The sequence below is a fragment of the Panthera pardus genome, unplaced genomic scaffold (genome assembly GCF_024362965.1).
Source record: "Panthera pardus isolate Hobbes unplaced genomic scaffold, ASM2436296v1 HiC_scaffold_7, whole genome shotgun sequence".
In the NCBI taxonomy this organism is placed as follows: domain Eukaryota; kingdom Metazoa; phylum Chordata; class Mammalia; order Carnivora; family Felidae; genus Panthera; species Panthera pardus.
This window is the reverse complement of record NW_026527002.1, coordinates 35,283,039-35,305,018: the sequence shown is the minus strand read 5'-3', so window position 1 is coordinate 35,305,018 and position 21,980 is coordinate 35,283,039. Positions and strand designations below refer to the sequence as shown.

At 34.5% G+C, this 21,980-nt stretch overlaps 1 protein-coding gene across 3 annotated transcripts in view; it reads left to right on the top strand.

Moving 5' to 3' along the window:
- MMP16 (matrix metallopeptidase 16) overlaps positions 1 to 21,980 on the top strand; it is a 310,239-nt gene that overhangs the window by 148,868 nt on the left and 139,391 nt on the right. For all 3 annotated transcript variants that reach the window (XM_019453413.2, XM_019453412.2, XM_019453411.2), the window contains exons 3-4: positions 3,091 to 3,213; positions 16,510 to 16,814. In XM_019453413.2, the coding sequence (XP_019308958.2) occupies positions 3,091 to 3,213; positions 16,510 to 16,814 (428 nt within the window). The remainder of the gene's footprint in view (positions 1 to 3,090; positions 3,214 to 16,509; positions 16,815 to 21,980) is intronic.

Here is a 21,980-nt window from a genome sequence, read left to right as displayed (position 1 = left end):
AAGGTAGAAAGAAGTTTACTTCTTTAGTAACCTGAATGGATCTTGGGAAGTAGGGGGACAGGGTATCCTCCCTAAGTAGGCCTGAATCAGATTCTTTCTATATAAGCATTTCATGCCCAGAGCATGTAGAGAAAACTTCTGTGCTCTGGAAAGATTTATCTTTAGGAGCAAGAAGGAAAGCTTTTAGACAGCGAGAGAGAAATTTGGAAACAAGAGAGACAGCCTCCTGATTGATTAGAGGAGACTGAGGAAAGAGCAGTGGTGGATATTACCTAGGTATTAGCTTGGGCATTAGAAGGAGGTTAAGACTTTTGGCTGAAATAAGGCATCAGAGGAATTGGTACAGATCTGGGGTAAGAAAATTATAATTTTTTATTACATGTAAAATTAGAAATAATGACAGGGTATCTTGGAAGAAATGTGACAGCTCTTAACCCGTTATATAGTATTTTTTTTTTTTAATCATGGATGTCCTTCCTATAGACTGTAAACTCAACAAGGGCCTTTTGCCTTGTTTATCTTTTCAGCCACACTTTTTCTTTATATCTCATAACATGTTGTGAAAGCTGAAAAATATTATAAGATGAAGGAATAAGGATGGAATGAGTAAATAAATGTAACTAGTAGTTGGAACATAAGAAAAAAAATATATTTAATGGGCAAAAGCCTAAGAAACATATAAAGAATTCAGCAGAGATATCTTTCAGCCCAAAAATTTAATACTCATCATAAAAACCCTATCCTTTGGAAGATGCAATGCTTCACTGAGAAAAATTTTACTAGATCCAACATATGAATAACTTAAAATGGAAATTTATATCAGTAAATTTAATTTTCTTTTCAATTGTTAACTTCATCTTTTAATTTTATTGATTACTAAGGTAATTTTAAACAATATATCCTCATTGACAATACATTTTATCCTGATAATAGGTAACACCATTTTGTGAAATTTTATCCCCTTACCCATTTCAAAATTATTTCTCTTCCCAGAGTGAGAACTTAAATATTTTTCTTAGCAAAATGTAAATGTAACCACTTCCCGCATTTGGTAAATTTACTCATATTTAATAATTATATATTGTTTATTCTGTTAGTACTTTCAGTGAGATAAGTAAGCATAAATACCCGCCTTAGGAATATTATAATTTTTGCTGAGAGTATAATTAATGAAATATCCATATATAAAAGCCACTTATCATAATAAACCCACCATTAATGCTTAATATTTCCATGTTAAATCTATATCTATGCCCTATAATATGTAATAAAAATTAATAATTTTTCATTAAAAATTACAATGTTTCCCTATCCATTTATTCATTGAATATCTTTTATATTCCGGGGTTTGTACCAGGTACCAGGATTATACAGATGCCCTGCCCTTGAGTGTTTTACAGGCTAGTGAAATATGTCTCAAAAAAACTGGTTTAGGAATGCTCTGGGAATATTATTTAAAAGTAGAAGATCTCCATTCTCCACTCTACAGAGTTTGATCCCTAAGGGCCATATCACCTCTTAGGAGTTTGGAGACTTTAATAAAGGGAAATAGAGATTTCTGAAGTAACTCCACAATGCATTTTAGACTAGGATGGAATTTGTGAAGTCTGATAATTGCAATGTCTACATTATTACTAGGAAAAAAAGAGAGAGAGAGAGAGGGAAACTTTTTTCAGTGCTTACTGGAAAATTGTCATCTTTCTTAAAAAGCAAAAGTCATGATTTCATTGTTGCATGAAGTCATTATTATAAGCACTGATTAGCTGATTTATCCATGTAACATGTAAACTATTCTTTCATTTTCCCCAAATGGACATCTTTTGATAGTCATCTCTCCAGTCAATTATTTTCCATTTAAAGAGTATAGAAATTATAAAGTATTTGGTGAAATACAACGAAAATTGATTCTTTTCTCATTTCTACTTGCTGAAGCATGTAGCACCGTGAACTCTGCTTTAGCTTTGCAATTGATAAATTAAATGTGTTAATGAATGGTAAAGCCATTTTTTGAGTCACTAAAGAAACACTTCTCAAAATCATGATAATCTTTCTTTTTAGATAAGAAGCAAGACTACATAGAAAACAGGACAATGGTAAAAAGAGACTCTTAGAAAAGTTACACAACTGTATCTTGTATAAGTGTTAAAAAATTAGTAAATCAAAAAGCATGTCATTTTCCTAAGATAATTATGTTAAACCTTATTTGTGTGATATTAAACCTCATATCCAGAAAAAAAAATTAATCATTGAATTTAGTTATTACTAATTTAAAGCAAATGGATGTTGCTTAGAAATTGGGATAATGAGCAAAGTAAAAAGAAAAATTCGAGAAAGGCAAATGTTATTTAAACAGTTTACTTCTTTTTTTTTTTTTAATTTTTTTTTTCAACGTTTTTTTATTTATTTTTGGGACAGAGAGAGACAGAGCATGAACGGGGGAGGGGCAGAGAGAGAGGGAGACACAGAATCGGAAACAGGCTCCAGGCTCCGAGCCATCAGCCCAGAGCCCGACGCGGGGCTCGAACTCACGGACCACGAGATAGTGACCTGGCTGAAGTCGGACGCTTAACCGACTGCGCCACCCAGGCACCCCTAAACAGTTTACTTCTATGTAAGCTGGAAGAGAGAATAGCATATACCTTCTTGAATCCTGAAATTTAGGGTTATTTAATAGATTTTAAAAATTGTTGAATGTTCAAGTTGGAAGACACCTTAGTGAAAATTTGTTTTTTAAAGTCTCATTCTATGAATGAGACTAGGGATTAATGACTTGCCCAAGATCACAGATCTTGTTAAAAACAGATTCTAGTTAGAAGCTTAAGAGGACTTCAGTCTATAGTAAGCTCAAAGTAAATTAGAGAGACAAAAAATATCTAAGAGAGCTGAGTTCAAAACCAACGATTCTTGATCATTCAGGGGAAAAAATAATGCTTTCTACTTGGGTTCAAACTGCATGAAAATTGACAATTTTCTTCTTTAGGTTTTCCCATTTTCATCATCACTGTCATTGGTTAACTTCCCAACTGATTTCCTTTTGAAATGAATGATGAGAGTTGTTGGTAACTAACCGGAAAACCCTGCTTTTTGCAGCTGGATGAAGAAGCCTCGATGTGGCGTACCTGACCAGACAAGAGGTAGCTCCAAATTTAATATTCGTCGAAAGCGATATGCATTAACAGGACAGAAGTGGCAGCACAAACACATCACTTACAGGTATGAGAACTAATGAGGAATTACTGTTTTTTTCCATTTTTCACAACCATTTATTTTGACATTTTGTTGGCCATCTTATGCACATTGACCACGTGGTAACATATAGGAATATGATGTTGACATAGGGAACTGAGACCTGCAATCAAGAAGAGAATAAATTGGCCATTTGGAGTCCTTGTAAACATTTCTTAAATTCTAGATCTTTTTTGTAAACTATGTCTTCAAGCTTCTTGAAAGTACCAAATCCTGAGCAACTCTGAGATGAATATTTTACACATTGACATTCTTTAATAAGGATTCATAATCTAAAAAGTAATCAAATAATAAAGTTTACAAATAATTGTCTTTGAAGCAAAATGTCTTTGACTCTATTAATTAGCTTTTAGTATCAGTCCAAACATTTTACTTTCTATCTTTTTGGGAACAGTGCAGTTGGATCATCGTTTCTTGTTTTGTCTCTCCTGAAGGACGCCGAAGGGATGCCAGTGTCTTCCATCCTGGAGTGACCATTGCTGCTAACAGAGATGTTTCTAGTTATTCATTAATTCATTGAACAACTGTCTATTGGGTCTGTGTTTGAACAAAAACAATTCTAGGCCCTGTGGTTATAGAAATAAGTAGAACACGGGTCTCCATTCGTTCTTTTGGAATTTGCAGTCCTGTGGATAAGTTCATCAATCATATAAATGTGATGCCTGTTATGAAAGGGAAGGAAGAGAAACTTATAAAAACAGGGCCGTCTAACCCATTCTAGAAAACCAGAAAAGGTCTTCCTAAAGAAATGGCCTTTCAGCTAACCACCACAGGAAGAGAAAGAACTTGTTAGACTAAAGGGCAAGGAAGGGCAGGACACTTCAAGGGGAGGGTAGGATGCCAGGAGTTACATGAATAAAAGAAAGACATTTATAATTCTCATTCTTTGTATAAATAACCCTTCTCGTACACTTAAAGATAAAATTTAAGGGGCGCCTGGGTGGCGCAGTCGGTTAAGCGTCCGACTTCACCCAGGTCACGATCTCGCGGTCCGTGAGTTCGAGCCCCGCGTCAGGCTCTGGGCTGATGGCTCGGAGCCTGGAGCCTGTTTCCGATTCTGTGTCTCCCTCTCTCTCTGCCCCTCCCCCGTTCATGCTCTGTCTCTCTCTGTCCCAAAAATAAATAAAAAAAAAAAAAAAAAAACGTTGAAAAAAAAAAAAGATAAAATTTAAGCCTCAGTATATAGATTTTCTACCAATACATCTGGTTTGTGCCATTTGAACTTATTTTAGTTATTTTGAGAACACTTTTCAGTGTTATTTTATATTCTTTCGCTAATCCTCCCAGATAGCATGCTCCTAGAATTTTGTGCAACCTATTCCAGTTACTTCTGCAGATAAGAGAAATCAAGGAGGAAGCAGTCTTAAGTCAAGCCCATGTAGTAAATGTGAAGTGTTAGAAGAGTTCCTTAAGGGACAACAAGAACAGAAATACCTGCTACCTCTGCATCTAACAACATTGCACAGCTACTTAAAGTTGTAAGGAAATAAAAGATACAAGAATTTGTAAAGAAATAAAACTATTGTTAGTTACAGTTTATTTCACTTCCTATATAGAAAGCACTGAATAAACCCTAGACAATTTTCAGAAATACCTAAAGAATATGGTTAACTTAAAAAATAATACATTTCATGTTTAGATAAATTTTAGGTTTACAAAAACGTTGAGCAGATAATACAAGTAGTTCCCATATACTACATTGCCCACCACCACCTCGTGTAAACACTCATAGTTTCTCCTTCTATTAAGATCTTGCATTAGTAGGATCTGTTTGATACAATAGCTGTGCCAGTGTTGGTATGTTAATTCTAACTAAGGTGCACACTTACAGTAGGGTGCACTCTTTGTGCTGTAGTTTTATGGGTTTGACAAATGCATGATGTCAAGCAGCATTACAGTATCATCAGAATAGTTTTATTCTATTATATTGTATTCTAAAAATATTGTGTTATACTTCATCATCCCTCTTCTCCTCCATAACCCCTAGAAACTACTGATTGTTCTAATTTCTTTGTAATTTTGCTTTTCTGGAGTGTCATAGAGTTGGAACCATACCATACGTATATAGCCATTTCAGACTGCCTTCTTGCACTTAGCGATGTGCATTTAAGGTTCCTCCATCTTGTTTCATGCCTTGATGGCTCATTTCTTTCCTTACTGAGTAATATTCTGTGTATGGATGGGCCACTGTGTGTTTACCCATTCACCTATTGGAGCCTTATTGCTTGCATACAGTTTGGAGCAGTTATGAATAAGGATGGCATAAAAATTCATGGGCATGTTTCTATGTGGGCAAAGATTTTCAATTCATTTGGATAAGTACCCAGGAGTATAAATCGCTAATGATATGGTAAGACCGTAGTTAGTTTTGTAAGAAACTGCTGAACTGTCCTTATCCTTGGCATTACTCCCGGTAATAATTTAAAGTTCCTGTTGCTCTCCAACCTCACCAGCATTTACTGTTGTCAGTATTTTGGATTGTAACCATTCTAATAGATGTGTCGTGGGATCTGATTGCTGTTTTAATTTGCAATTCCCTAATGATACATTATACTGATTATATTTTCATATGCTATTTGCCATCTGTACATCTTCTTTGGTGAGATGTCTGTTTGGATCTTTCGACTAATGTTTTTGTTTTTTTTTAATCTTTTTAATATTTATTTATTTTTGAGAGAGACAGAGCATCAGTGGGGGAGGGGCAAAGAGAGGGGGACACAGAGAATCTGAAGCAGGCTCCGAGCTGTCAGCACAGAGCCCAACACGGAGCACGAATTCACAGACCATGAGGTCATGACCTGAAGCGAAGTCAGAAGCCCAACCGACTGAGCCACCTAGACGCCCTGTTTTGACTAACTTTTAATTGAGTTGCTGTTTTTAAGAGCTTTTTTTAAAAAGAGTTCTTTATATATTTTAGATACAAGTCTTTCATCAGATATGTTTTCCAGTATGTTCTCCTAGTCTGTGACTTTCTTCTCATTCTTTTTACAGTGTCTTTTGCAGAGCAAAAGTTTTAATTTTAATAAAGTCCAATTTATCAATTATTTTTTCTTTTATTGTGCTTTTGGTGTTGTATCAGAAATATCATTTCCAGGGGCACCTGGGTGGCTCAGTTGATTAAGCATCTGACTGTGGTTCAGGTCACGATCTCCTGGTCTGTGAGTTTGAACCCTGCGTCGGGCTGTGCTGACAGCTCAGAGCCTGGAACCTGCTTCAGATTCTGTGTCTCCCTCTCTCTCTGCCCCTCCCCCACTCACACTCTGTCTCTCTCTCTCTCTCTCTCTCTCTCTCTGTCTCTCAAAAACAAATAAAAACTAACTAACTAACTAAATAAATAAATAAATATAATTTCCAAACCCAGGATCACTTAGTTTTCCTTCTATGTTATCTTCTAAAAGTTTAATAATTTTGCATTTTCAATTAGGTCTATGATCAATTTTGAGTTAGGTTTTATTAAAAGTGTAAAGTCAGTGTCTAGATTCACTTTATGTGCATGTGGAAGTTCAGTTCCAGCACCGTGTGATGAAAAGACCATTTTTTTCTTCATTGCCTTTGCTCTTTGCCAAAGATCAGTTGACTTATATGTGTGGGTCAATTTCTAGGCTCTTTATTCTGTTTCACTGTCCTTTCTTTTTATTTGTAAACCAATATCACACTGTCTTGATTACTGAAGTTTTATACTAAGTCTTGATATCAGATAGTGCCAGTCTTCTGACTTTATTCTTCTTCAGTTTTGTGTTTTGGGGTCTCTTACTCTTCCATACAAAGTTTAGAATTAGTTTGCCTGTTCCTTCAAAAGAAATTGGTAGGGTTTTGATTGTGATTGTGTTGAATCTACAGATCATTTGGGAAGAACTAATATCTTAACACCATCGAGTCTTAATATTCATGAGCATGAAACTCTCATCATTTATTTAGGTCTTTGATTTCTTTAATCCCAGTTAGGTTTTTGTTTGTTTGTTTGTTTGTTTTTACTTTTACTCATATAGATCTTAGGCATAAACTGTAGTCCAAGTGAGAGCCTATAACAACATACCATAGATTGAATGGCTTATAAGCAGCAGAAAATTACAGCTCACAGTTCTGGAGACTGGAAGTCTGAGATCAAGGAGTCAGTAAGGTTGGGTGAGTCACAGACTTCACATGTATCTTCACATGGCAAAAAGGGCTAAGATCTCTGTGGGATACTGATCCCATTTATGAAGGCACCACCCTCATGACCTCAAGCACCTCCCAAAGGTCTCATCTTCTATTACCATCATTTTTGGGGGTTAGGATTTTAATATATGAATTATAGGGGAGATAAATATTCAGACCATAGTCATATATTTTAATAGATTTAGTCCTAAATATTCCTTTTATTTTTGGTACTGTTTACAGTATTGTGTTTTTAATTGCAAATTCCAAATGTTTGTAACTGATATATAGGAAAACAATTGGCTTTTGTATACTAGCTTTGTATCTTCCAATTTTGCTATAATCACTCATTAGTCCAGGATTACTTTGTTAATTCTTTGATATTTTATACAGAGAATAATATCACGTGAAAAAAAAGAGTTATATTTTTCCTTCCCAATCGGTGTGTCTTTTATTTCCTTTTCTTGTCTTAAAACTGAGACTGTCAGTCTAATGTTGACAAGGAGTGCTGAAGGCAAACATGATTGCCTTTTCCCCAGTCTTTAGGAGAAAAGCATCTAGTTCCTTATCAGTAAGTATGATGTTAGCTGTAAGCTTTTTTCTAGATGTTTATCAAATTGAAGAAGTTCCCTCTATTCCTAGTTTGCTGGAAGTTTTTATTATAAATGAGTGTTGGATTTTATGAACTGCTTTTCTTTGCTTTTTCTGCACCTATTGATATGATCATATGATTTTTCTTTAGCCTTTTAATGTGAAGGATTACATTAAGTGATTTTCAGTGGAACCAGCTTCTCATGCCTGTAGGGTAAATCCCACTTTGTCATAGTGAATAATTCTTCTTACACATTGTTGGATTTGATTTGCTAATTTTTTGTTGAGGATTTTTACATGTATGTTCATGAGTAACACTGATATGTAGTTTTTCTGTCTTGTAAAGTCTTTATCTGGGTTACTTAACTCCATGAGTACTAGCCTCATGGAATGGGTTAGAAAGTGTTCCTCTACTTCAGTTTTCTGGAAGAGATTGTAGAGAATTGGTATGACTTCTAACAAAATGTTTAATAGACCCAATACAACCATTTGGGCCTCGTTCTTTTTTTTCATGTTTTTAAGGTTATTAATTTTTTTATTAAGTCTGCGTAATAGATGTAGTCCTGTTCAGATTATCTGTTTCTCTTTGTGTAAGTTTTTACAGATTGTGTCTTTCAAAGGAGTTGGTCCATTAAATCTGTGTTAGTCTGCTCAGGCTGCCATCACAAAATACCACAGCCTGGATAGTTTAAGCAACAGAAATTTAATTTCCCCAAATTTGGAGCCTGGAAGTCCAAGATTAACATGCTGTCGAGGTTAGTTTTGGTGAAGTTTCTCTTTCTGGCTTTCAGACAGCCACCTTCTCATTGTGTCCTCCTCTTACCTCTCCTGTGCATGTGTGGAGAGACAAGGAGATTTCTGCTATTTTTTTGTTTTGTTTTGTTTTGTTTTGTTTTCTTTTCTTATAAGGATGCCAGTCAAACCAAATTAGGACCCCATCTTGTGACTTCATTTAACCTTAATTACCTCTTTAAAGGCCCTATCTATAAATATAATTGGGGGTTGTGGCTTCAATTTATTTATGTCAGAGAAGACCTTGTAGATCATTAGGGAAAGAACGGGCTATTTTACTTGTTAAGTTTTTCTGTAATAAGTTGTTATCCATATGGAAAACAATGAAATAAGATTCTTACCCCAGACCATATAAAATTAGTAAATATTAATTGGATTAATGTGCATAATCAACTTTAGAACTACAAAACACACAACTCTGCCTACTGGTATTTATTGCTTTCATTTCAAGTAGTGTCCTTTTTCTCATCTCATTTCCAAACTTAACAGTGTACCTGTTTACTGTCTGTGCGTACTTAGGTACTGACTTACACCATTGGTTTAAGAAAAAAAGAAAGAAAGAAACTTAAGAGCCATCATGTTAAGAACTAATCATAATTCCGTTTATGCTATGTCCCTATACTGACAACTGTGTCAGCCAGTTTTGAATACTAAAATAATTATGTGTCTATCCCTGTAAACTTCTAGGTTATTGATAAACTCATCATGTGGTTATGAGTTCTATTTTGGAGTAAGAAAGATCTAGATTTGAATCCTGGCTCTGACTTGCTACCTGTAAGACCAGAATCAAGCTACTTTATCTTCTAAGTTTCATTCTCCCTGTGTGCAAAATGAGTATTGTAACACTACCCACATCATAAAACCTAGGAGATAATTAAGTCAGATGATGGTGGGGAAAACTCCCAAAAAAACAGACAAACAAACAGAAGAACCCACTTCAGGACAGTGCTTGAAACATAGTGCTTAGGAAATGCCAACTATCATCTTAACTTTTTTTTTAAGTTTATTTATTTTGATGAAGAGAGAGTGCATGCACACAAGTGAGCAACGGAAAGACAGAGAGAGAGAGAGAGAGAGTGAGAGAGAGAGAGAGAGAGAGAGAGAGAATCCCAAGCAGGCTCCACGCTGTCAGTGTAGAGTCCAACACAGGGCTCAAACTCACAAACAGTGAGATCATGACCTGAGCTGAAATCCAAGAGTCAGTTGCTCAACTGACTAAGCCAGCCTGGTGCTCCGTCTTAACTTGTTTTAATTCACCAGACAACAGAAATTGTTGAGAGTATTTTAATAGAATTACAGAAAGTTGAGGGCAAGAGCTAAGGATTTTAAATTTTAAAGTTAGTATATGTAGGGTGTTAAGTTGCCTTGTGTAAAGTAAGTACTGTATAAACATTTACTACTACTTTTATTACTATATTTAGAAAAATAAATACAAGATATTCTATTGAGGGAAAAAAATTACTCTTTAAAAGGATAGTTGAAATGTGCCCTTACAGAATGCAGCCAGCAGTTGGAGTGGGGGTGGTTGAACTAGGTTTTATTTGATGGCAAACTCGTTATGAGCCAACAGCATCATATGGCTCAAAAAAGAATTGAAATGAACAGATTAGATTGATAGAAAGCAAAGTGTCCAAAGCAGTGATGATGCCAATTTTTCTCTTTGCTTTGCTGGCCAACCTTTACCTGATGTATCCTTTTTCTGTTCGGTCCACCACATTTCCAGCTGCTTCTTGGCAAATTAAAGTACACCTTTAAAAAGGAAATCAAAATGCTAAGAGATCTTGAAAACAGGCTGCATGAGAAAGAGCTCAATATTAGAGCCAAGGATTCTCAAGATGATGGAAAAAATTATTTAAAGGAGAAAATTCCAGTTATTTTCAAATACTTAAAGGCTTTCGGAAGAACCTAATATTTTGAGCTGTTGGAAAATTAAATCATTCATCCTAAGTCTTCATCATCAGAAGCATATAAACCAAACAACTTATTCACTTGTCAGGGAAATTTGAGACCATTTGTGGAATGGTTGGAAAGTTAGATTATATAACTTTAAAATCTCTTCCTATCTTTAAAATGTGGAATTGGAAACAGCCTTCTATAATTACACCACTTAAAGGGAATGTCTAGGCTCCCAGGCTTTCCACTTTAATGACCTCAGTGCAGGATACCTAGAAATGGGAACTTCTGCGATCGTACCAGAGGATCACATAAGTATTCTTAGAGGTCTATGTAACTTTGGCTGATGCATAATTTACATGCTGGTAATAATTGTTATATAAATACTGGTAGCCATTCATGTCTTACTTGCATCTTTATGATCAATTTTCTTTTGGCACATTTTGCTTCTTGGGTAATTAAGTGTTGTTCATTCAATAAGTGGTTATTGAACAGCATTATGTGACAGCACTGGCAATAGATGAGTTAAGTAAGACCCCCGCTCTCATGGAACACATAGTTGAATGTGGGAGACAGGTATTTAAGTGAATAATTGCAAAATAGTATATTTTATGTGACATCAAGACCTTACAGCATTTATTACATCAGAGACCATATCCATGTTATGCTCCCTAGAACCTAGAGTGGCTGCTGTGTATAATGCTCTCATTACATAGTTGTTGAATAAATTAATGAATTGTGTGTTTTATTCAAAACAATAATAGGAATTTAATGAATAACCTTATTTTTTATCAATATAGCTTTATTTCCCAAGTTTATTAAATATGGTATAATATATGCGTAGCCTAAATTCTTTTTCTTCATAAAATCTAAACTCCAAAATAATATTTTATGTAGTAAGTGTCCCAGGAGTAGGTACTTAAACTGCCAGATCCAGCTGTTTTTTAAATTGTGTTATATTAACAAGGATTCATAATAATTAATGTGATACTATTATGTTATATTAATTAGTATTGACTCTCTTTGTATTTTCTCCTTTAGTTAACTTTGATTTTAAATAAATGTTTTTGTGACTCCTGAAGTTACACACTAGAAGTTATTGTTTTACTTTAATAATATATGCAGAGAAAAGAAACCTAAAAGTTTTGAGCAATAATCAGTTCCTCCCCAGAAACATTTGTCATTATTCTCTTTAAACCCAATGAGGTCACTGAATTTGATGATGCTCTTGACTTCATAGAGAATTCAGGTTGTGTGTCTAGAGGATACATGACAGGCTGTGTAACAGACACTATTTGATAAAACCCGAAGTATACGTACTTTAGTCTGCCTTGCCTGAGAAACTAGTGTCTTGGGAAATAGCAAAATATTTAATGTAAGCTTTTCTAGAGGGAGAGACTCCATATTCAGTCTCTATTCTCTAACCATTTCTTCTACTTAAAGTAAAGCTGCATCAAGATACAAACATTATATGAATGAAAGTAAATTAGTCTATTTAGTTCTCTCTTGATAGAATATCATAATACATTCTGGATATGGATCTGACAATAATTTAACTATGTCAATTATGTTGATTATTTTTACTCTGTTATACTCCTAGCAATTATCTACTTTCTCAGTTACAATACATTCCATTTAGTTGCTAATCATTTTTCATAAAATGTTAGTATGCTTTTCTGACCAACTAATTTTTGTCTGTTGAATTGACTAAAGGCTATTTAGCTTTGTCCATATAAAAATAATTTTGACATAAGTACACACGCACGCACAACTTCTGTAACTTAACTAGATGCTGAAGTATTCAGTTTTATTTATTTCAAAATTAGAGATAAAACATTACCCTAACTTTGAAAAAGGTTTATCACTCTCAAAATTTAAAGGGGAAATAATTACTAATATGTAGAGTTGTTATTAATTAAATTGGTATGGATCCAGTGATGTTAAAACTAGAGAATCCTTGAGGAGCCTGTGGGTGGCTCAGTCAGTTAAGTGCTGACTTCGGCTCAGGTCAGGATCTTATGGTCGGTGAGTTTGAGCCCTGCATAAAGCTCTGTGCTGACATCTCAGAGCCTGGAACCTGTTTTGGATTCTGTGTCTCCCTCTCTCTCTCTGCCCCTCCCCCATTCATGCTTTGTCTCTCTCAGTCTCAAAAATAAATAAACGTTAAAAAAGTAAAAAAAAAAAAAACTAGATAATCCTGACTTTTCATGGTAATCTTTAGGCACTGGGTAATATTTACTGTGCCACTCAAGTAACTAATTACAGAGTTTACTTCATTTGAAAGGCAAAAAACCTTTCGCAAGGGCTTTGTTTCACATTTCTTATAACATCTATTCGAAAGAACAAATGTTTTATATTTTTACAGTTTACATTTATCTATTTTATAGAACTAATGAAGCAAAATAATTCCTACAGTGTCATCAATAAAGAAAACACACATATATTTTTCAGTAGGGTTTTGTTAGTAAAGACCTCATTTTCTCGAAATTTGCTATTTCTCTGAATATCAAATTCTCACACTTTTAAAAAAATTATCCTAAAGGAAATATAGTAAACTTAACATCTGACTTATCATTGTAAGATTTATGTTTCTATTGAGAAATATAAGGCAGAGTACAAGTTTCTTTTAATACACAATACAAATACCAAAATATATAGGTTTTTTTTCTTATTTTCATATTAGAGATAAAATAATGCTCTAACTTTGGAAAAGATTTATTACTCTGTGAAAACACTGAAGGGAAATACTCCATGATTAGTATGTAGAATTGTTATTAAATGAATTGGCATGGATTCAGTGCAGTTAAAGCTAGGGAATCCTGACTTGACACAGTTATCTTATAAGTCAATTGACATGTTTCACTACCAATTGTTCTGATGAATAAAGAGGTCAAAAAATGCCCATTTGATCAGTTTTATTATAGGATTTTATAAGGCATGGTCATTAAAGATAACATTTATTAATTTTTTTAGGTAAAAGTTTCAAAATTTAGCAACATGAAAGTTTAAAAGACTCCGTGAAATGGCATAATGAAAAAAACTGATAAAGCCTTCCAAAAAATGAAATCAGTTGTCTTATTAGAATGAAAAATATGTTCGGGGCGCTTGGGTGGCTCAGTCGGTTGAGTCTCCGACTTGAGATCGGGTCGTGAGTTCACAGTTCCCGAGTTGGAGCTCCACATTGGGCCCTGTTTTGATAGTGCAGAGACTGCTTGGGATTCTCTCTCTTCCTCTGTCTCTGCCCCTTCCTGACTTGTGCGCACACACACACACACACACACACACACACACACTTTCTCTCTCTTTCTTTCTTTCTCTCTCTTTCTCTCTCTCAAAATAAATATTTAAAAAGACCAAAAAACAAAAAAGTATGTTCATTATAACTATTCTATTCACAGAAAAGCAAAGTAAAAACACTTTAAAATTAAATTAGCTTTATTAGGTTTTTCAAGCATAACCTTCATTGTATAGCATTTTTTGTTTTGCAAATATATATCTTAATAATTTTGAGCATCGTTAGAACTACTAAGGATAACAGTCTTATTATTGTTGATACCATATATCTCTGTGTTCATTATTATTTCAATTATTAGTAAGTACAAACTACATCTCAATGGCATAAAAATTCCAAAAATTTTTTTTTGTTTGTGCATTGTTCAGAACTCTAACTTTGAAGTGCACTCATGTGTCTTGTATTTGTTAGTGGCATCACAAATATTGTGGTTCAGTATATTTTGGACGCCAATCAGGGCATAGCTTTGAAAAACACAGTGATGTGTTTACAAATCCAAAGGACACTTCACATTTATTATTTTTTACTATGTCACTTCATTTTTCTCAGAACGATTATGTACTTATATACATATCATACTAATGATGTTTTTTCTTTTTTAAAACAAAATAATTTCTTCATTACACGCTGAATAAAACACCAATTCCCACTAACAGTACTCTCAGAACTTTCACTGAAATAGTGTAATTCTTCCTATCTCCATGACTACCATTCTAGTACAATGTTCTGTATTCCTTTGCTTGAACTTCTGAAATGTTGCCTTGCTTCCATTCTTGTCTTCTTATCCATTTTTCATTAGACATAGTGGTCTTTGTTAACTAGAATAATACCAGGATACTTCTCTGCTTCTCCTTTCACAGAATATAACTCACTTCCTGCCAGTTTTCTTTCATCTCATACCACTGTCCTGAGTGTTCATTTTACACCAATTCACAGAGCACTCCCGTTCTTTGAACTGGCCAAATGTGTGGGGGCTGCTCACTATTCCTTGTGGCTGGAAACTGTGTGCTCGCTAAGCAAGTCATTGAATTCCCATTTATTATCTACTGACCTGACCTCACCTCCTCAACCTTCACTTGCTACCATCTGTAATTATCTTTTTGATGTTGTTGGGTTTTTTTGTTTGTTTGTTTGTTTATCTCTTATCACTGAAGCAAACTCTTCTTCAAAGCTGTATCTCTGGCACATAGAACAGTAGCCATATATGTAGTGTGTTCTTTCAAAGAATGTGTCGTAAAAATGTGATACCTGCCTCACATTTGTAATTATTGAGACATACCTACAAGTGAGCTAAAAATATAATCTGTATATTATTTTCCACCAGAAAGTTTATCTTAATTTTTTTCTATGCTGCTAAATAGCCTTAAAGTAGAAAAAAATAACTTTGAGTCCTATGTATATTATGATATATAATAGAGACACCATAATTTTACTACTGCCATATCATTGTAAATGTTTAGCCTTCAGCTCTCTTTTATTACTGCATTGCAATAAACATTTACCTAAATATTATAGTCTCTTTTATGTATTAAGGGTTTTTTTGCTTAAATATATGGACTCATGGATTGTTGATTGAAGTATCCATTTGTTATTAGACTCAAGAAAAGTAGACTAAATAATGTCCAAGTTACTGGGGTGCCTGGGTGTCTCAGTTGGTTAAGCATCCAGCTTCTGCTCAGGTCATGATCTAGTGGTCAGTGAGTTCGAGCCCCATGTCGGGCTCTGTGCTGATGGCTCAAAGCCTATAGTCTGCTTTGGATTCTGACTCCCTCTCTCTCTGCCCCTCCCCAGATCATGCTCTGTTCTCTCTCTCAAAAATGAATAAGCGTTAAAAAAATTAATGTCCAAGTTACTTCTTTAAATTAATATAATTGTTAAATATCTGTATTAAAAAGCTATTCACTCACATTGCTTTTTACTTTTTATCATATCTAATTATTTTTTTTCAATATATGAAGTTTATTGTCAAATTGGTTTCCATACAACACCCAGTGCTTCACATTGCTTTTTATAATTAGAAAGAATTAATGTACTATAAGAAAACAATAGAAACTGTAATAACCTTTCCTTTAAAAACTAAGAAATAACTTTGCATCTGCTGAATTGGTGTTTGTAGATAAAAAATAACATAAGGACATTGTTTGGAAGTAACATGTGTGCACACCATGATGTGCCCTTAAAAGTAATGATAGCCAGAAAGAAATTGAATTTTTAATTTCAGCTCGAAACTGTTGCACCTGTTTGGTCATTTGGCAAAGCTGCCTTTCTGTTGTTCAGGAGGCAAAGTGACTGATCGATCTAATTACTCCCCCGTTAAGCATTCTGCAGAGAAGAACTTCTCACTCGTCGCCTTGGTGGATGAATACTATATTATTGAGAATTAAACGACTTCAGTGTGGTGAAATCTAGCTATAAAGACATGAGACATTGATTAATTTTTTTCTTATTTAATATGACTGTTTTTCTAGTATTTTACTCAACTGAATACATTGAAATCTGTAATAAGTTGAACTATATATTAAAAAGCCATACTCATTATTCTCTTCTCTAAATTTCAGTATAAAGAACGTCACTCCAAAAGTTGGAGACCCTGAAACTCGGAAAGCTATTCGCCGTGCCTTTGATGTGTGGCAGAATGTGACTCCTCTGACATTTGAAGAAGTTCCTTACAGTGAATTAGAAAATGGCAAACGCGATGTGGATATAACCATCATTTTCGCCTCTGGTTTTCATGGAGACAGTTCTCCCTTTGATGGAGAGGGAGGGTTTTTGGCACATGCCTACTTCCCTGGACCAGGAATTGGGGGAGATACTCATTTTGACTCAGATGAGCCATGGACACTAGGAAATCCTAATCATGATGGTAAGTGCATGGCTTTTTTCATTGCAAATATTTCTCTTTTTATTTTTGTTTTTGGAATGCCCAAGTAATTGACTGATTTACAAACTTTTTTTAATGTTTATTTATTTTGAGAGAGAGTGCAAGCGGGGGGGTGTGGGCGGAATGGTGGTGCAAAGAGAATCCCAAGTAGGAGGAGACCTATCAGCACAGACCTTGTCACCAGGCATGATCTCAGAAACCGTGAGATAATGACCTGAGCTGAAATCGAGAGTCAGTAGCTTAACCAACTGAGCCACCCTGGTGCCCAATTTAACCAATGTTTAAGGTGTCAATTCTAAATTCATTTTTAAAAATATAAAACACTATGTGAGCCTTTTTAATAACATTTTAGAATAAGAATTTGTATGGGTCATTAGACAATGCTAGTTTTTCATATGGTCTGTTGCTTGGAGATTAGAACTTTACACTGTGTTCTGTAAACAGACTGAATTTTGTTTTCTCTAAAATGTCACTTAACAGCTTAAGGAAACTCTGCTATTTTTTTCCCACACTTTAGTCCACTGTTTCCACTGGAAACTTAACTTAATTGACATTTGTGGCATAGTTTCTGCCATTTTTTCTGTTATTCTCTTTTCTGTTTCACCTCTTGAGTTTGTAAAATGTTGCTTCTTGTCTTTCATCTCTATATCCATATGTGGTCTCCCAATATGATATGACAACATAATATATTATTTTTATATTATATCTTTACTTTTATCAAAACCACTTTTTGCAAATCTATTCCAACAAGTCTATCAGTTTTCTAATCTTTATAATTATTCTCGTGTGCAAAAAAAATTTAAAATAACTTGATAACTAAAAGGAAAGCTACTTTAGATAAGAAGTCTGTGTTTCTTCCTAGACAATAATCCATACTTTAATTTTATGTTTCAAAAATATTCATATAATTATAGGATCCTAGATTTATAAGATTCATAAGCAGCCATGTCTTGGAATTCTTATAACCAAAACTTAAATGTTTTTCTTTCTCACAGTAGTAGAATGCTGTTGAAAATACAGCATGTAGGGGCACCTGGGTGGCTCAGTCAGTTGAGTGCCGACTTCGGCTTAGGTCACGATCTCATGGTTTGTGAGTTCGAGCCCCGTGTCGGGCTCTGTGCTGACAGCTCAGAGCGTGGAGCCTGCTTCAGGTCCTGTGTCTCCCTCTCCCTCTCTCTCTCTGCCCCTCCCCACCCCCCCTCTCAAAAATAAAATAAAAAACATAAAAAATTTTAAAAAAGATACAGCATGCATTGTTTTAATGGCAGCTAATCAGCTAATAAAATTCTTAATTCCCTCTTGATGAGTTAAGCCCAGCCATCAAATTAAGCTTTGTTAGTTCACCAGAAAGTTTAGTTAGCTGGATTAGCGTAACAGCCTTGCATTTTGAGAATATGCAGGATTCAAACATATTATGGATAGCATGAATTAAGGTGAGTTAAATTTACAATAGCATCGATTTTCAAAGAAAGAAAATATGATAAATAACTCTTCCTGTCTTACAAAAGAAAATAAAATATCTAGTGTTACACAAAGTGACCTTTGGCATTGTTTTTAATAGGTATATTGACTATATTAAATTATTACTTCATTTTTAAGAACTGATTTGGAGATGAATGGCAAGTTTGTTGGGAGATTTCACTATATAGTCATGGAATGAAAAGCCAAAAACTTTGAGGTTGAGCAGACCTGCATCTAATTCCTGGCTAACTGATCATTAGCTAAAGAAGCTTCTAACATTGTCATATGCTTATTTTCACTCTGTATGTTGTATTGTGGGGCTGGGACATTGCAAGTAGAGGTGCTTTCTGTTCAGGCATGTTTAGTCTATACCTGAGCACCCAATAATAAAATATCTGTAATGTGATAGTAGACCCACATTGGTTTGATACTTAAATCATTTAAAATTAAATATTTTTATCAAAATCACACCGGCATTCTACTAGAGTAGTTCAGGCATCTTCCAGTCAATTGTTAATATACATGTTTGCAGTCCAGATGACTGAGAATAGCACTTATAATGGTAGAATTTTGCTCACAGAGGCAAAACTGCATTTGCTTCCAGGGAAAGACTTCTTCTAAAATTATAAACAGAGAAAATTATATTTTATATCAATCATTATAATTCTAAGATTATATTTTATTCTGATAATAGATATAATTGCTAAGGCTACTTTGAATCTAGCTAGCTCTGAAGTCATGTTAATTTGGGGGATGGTGCCTATCAAATGGCCTATTTTTCTCTTAAAATATTGAAATCCTCAAAAAGCTGCACAGATTTTTTAGATGCTTCCTCTATTAGCTGGTATTTTTAAGCATCAACAAATACTTTTTGAAAATAAGCAACAAGCCCAAATCCTAGAAGATTCCATCCAAGGTGAATGGAACCAGAGAAATTAGGCTAAGAAAAATAAGTAAGGCAACAACCTCTTTGACCTAGGCCATAGCAACTTCTTACTTGACATGTCTCTGGAGGCAAGGGAAACAAAAGCAAAAATGAACTATTGGGACCTCACCAAGATAAAAAACTTCTGCACAGCAAATGAAAAAATCAAGAAGACTAAAAGGCAACCAACAGAATAGGAGAAATATTTGCAAATGACATATCTGATAAAGGGTTAGTATCCAAAACCTATGAAGAACTTACCACACTCAACACCCAAAAAACAAATAATCTAGTGAAGAAAGGCAAAAGACATGAATAGACACTTTTCCAAAAAAGACATCCAGATGGCTAACAGACACATGAAATGATGCTCATCACTCATCAGGGAAATACAAATCAAAACCACAATAAGATACCACCTCACACCTGTCAGAATGGCTAACACAAACAACTCAGGCAACAACAGATGTTGGTAAGGATGCAGAGAAAGGGGAACACTTTGGCACTGCTGGTGGGAATGCAAACTGGTATAGCCACTCTGGAGAACAGAACAATATGGAGGTTCCTCGGAAACTTAAAAACAGAACTATCTCACAACGCAGCAATTGCACTACTAGGTATTTATCCAGAGGATACAGGAGTGCTGATTCAAAGGGGCACATGCACCCCAATGTTTATAACAATGCTATCAACAGTAGCTAAATTATGGAAAGAGCCCAAATGTCCATCAATGGATGAACAGGTAAAGAAGATGTGGTGTCACACACACACACACGCACACACACACACACGCACACACACACACACACACACACACACAATAGAGTATTACCTGGCGACCAAAAAAAGAATGAAATCTTGCCATTTGCAACAACGTGGATGGAACTAGAGTGTATTATGCTAAGCAAAATAAGTCAAAGAAAGACGAATATATGATTTCACTCATGTGGAATTTAAGAAACAAAACAGATGAACATAGGGTAAGGGAAGCAAAAATAAGATAAAAACAGAGAGGGAGGTAAACCATAAGAGACTCTTAAATACAGAGAAAAAACTGAGGGTTGCTGGCAGGGTGTTGGGAAGGGGGATGGGCTAAATGGGAATGGGCATTAAGGAGGCACTTGTTGGGATGAGTACTGGGTGTTATATGTAAGTGATGAATCACTAAATTCTACTCCTGAAATCAGTATTACACTATATGTTAACTAACTGGGATTTAAATAAAAAATTAATTAAAAATAATAATAAAAAAAGAAAATAAGCAAAAAGCTTTAAGAAAACATCGATAGGGACATTTGAGATAACGTAAGAAATGAGAATGTTTACTCTGATTTAAGTGTGATCATTGTTATGAATGCTTCTGTGTTTTGCATGACATAAGAGGTTTCCCAAGGAATATATATGTGGAAAGAATTAAAACAGAACATATGAGCTAAGGATGCAATCACATCAGTGGACTTTTGACTCAAATTATGTATTAATACATTTGATTGCCTCTTAATTTTTACTGCAGAAGTATAATATTTTTGTACCTAAGTATACTATTAAACAAAATGATTATTTAATAGTTAGTGTTTCATTTGGAAGAGAATATTTCTTTACTGGTCAAATAAATATTTTTCTTTTGAGAGAGCTTAAAGAGAATGACTACAAAATAATAGTGTTTCAGAATTGTAGGGGATTAGGGAGAAGTTGACTCTCTGTTCTAGATGTAATACCATACAGATTTACTGCTTAATTGAAATTCAGACTTTTAACCAGCAACAGCAGGACAGCTAGGGTAGTGTCATGCTGAAGTATTGATCATTTATCAAAACAACAGCCTCTAGCTTTGCTGTGGTACTGGTGAATGTGGGGAGAATTAATGCATTTGTACGTCCTAGATCCTGTGTGTTAGATTATTTTTTTTGTATCACATATATACAAGGCCCAATTCTGACATCTTCATTGATAAACTTTTTCTTTTCTTTACTCTATCCCTCAAATGCCCCCAAGCTTACTTAACTGAAAAATTGTCTTTCTTTCCTATTCACAGTTCTTAAGCACCTAGAAAACAGAGCAGCTTGATAATTTAGCAAAAATGCAAATGAAAGAGTCTCTTGATAAGTACCCAGCTCATTTTCCTCAGCATATTGCTCAGCTAATGAAGGCAATTTGAATTCTGTCTACCTCTAAAGAGATAAACACTGTCTTAGGCTGCCAGTAACCTTTAATTCATTGTTATCCACTTTCCTATCAATTTGCTTATAGTCACGACGATACCTTTCAAAAACTCAAGCTAAAGCCCATTAAGTAAATTACACAATAATTATAAATAAATAAATAAATAAATAAATAAATAAATAAATAAATAAAATACCCCACACATACCCCTACCTAATAAAAATAATGCTGCTTTTACCCCCATGGAGTGGATAAGCAAAATATGTGCATAGCAATTCTAAGTAGAAAATGTTACTAAAACGATACGGTTTTTGAAAAGTATGCATTGCCTGAGTATGAGTTGGAAAATTTAACTCTAGCAAAATGTTAAGATTCATTTTGAGCATCATTATCGTATTATTTCCTTGACTATGGTATAAAGCTTGAATGGCACTATCAATGTAAACACAAACTTATCACAAAGATTCTAATTAGACAAATCTGTACCACAGTAAGCAAAAAGGTTACCTATTAAAATGTTATCTAAAACTACAACAGAAAAATATCTAGAAGTAAGTCTTATTATACTATATAGTTGCAAGTCTATTAAGAAGAAAAAT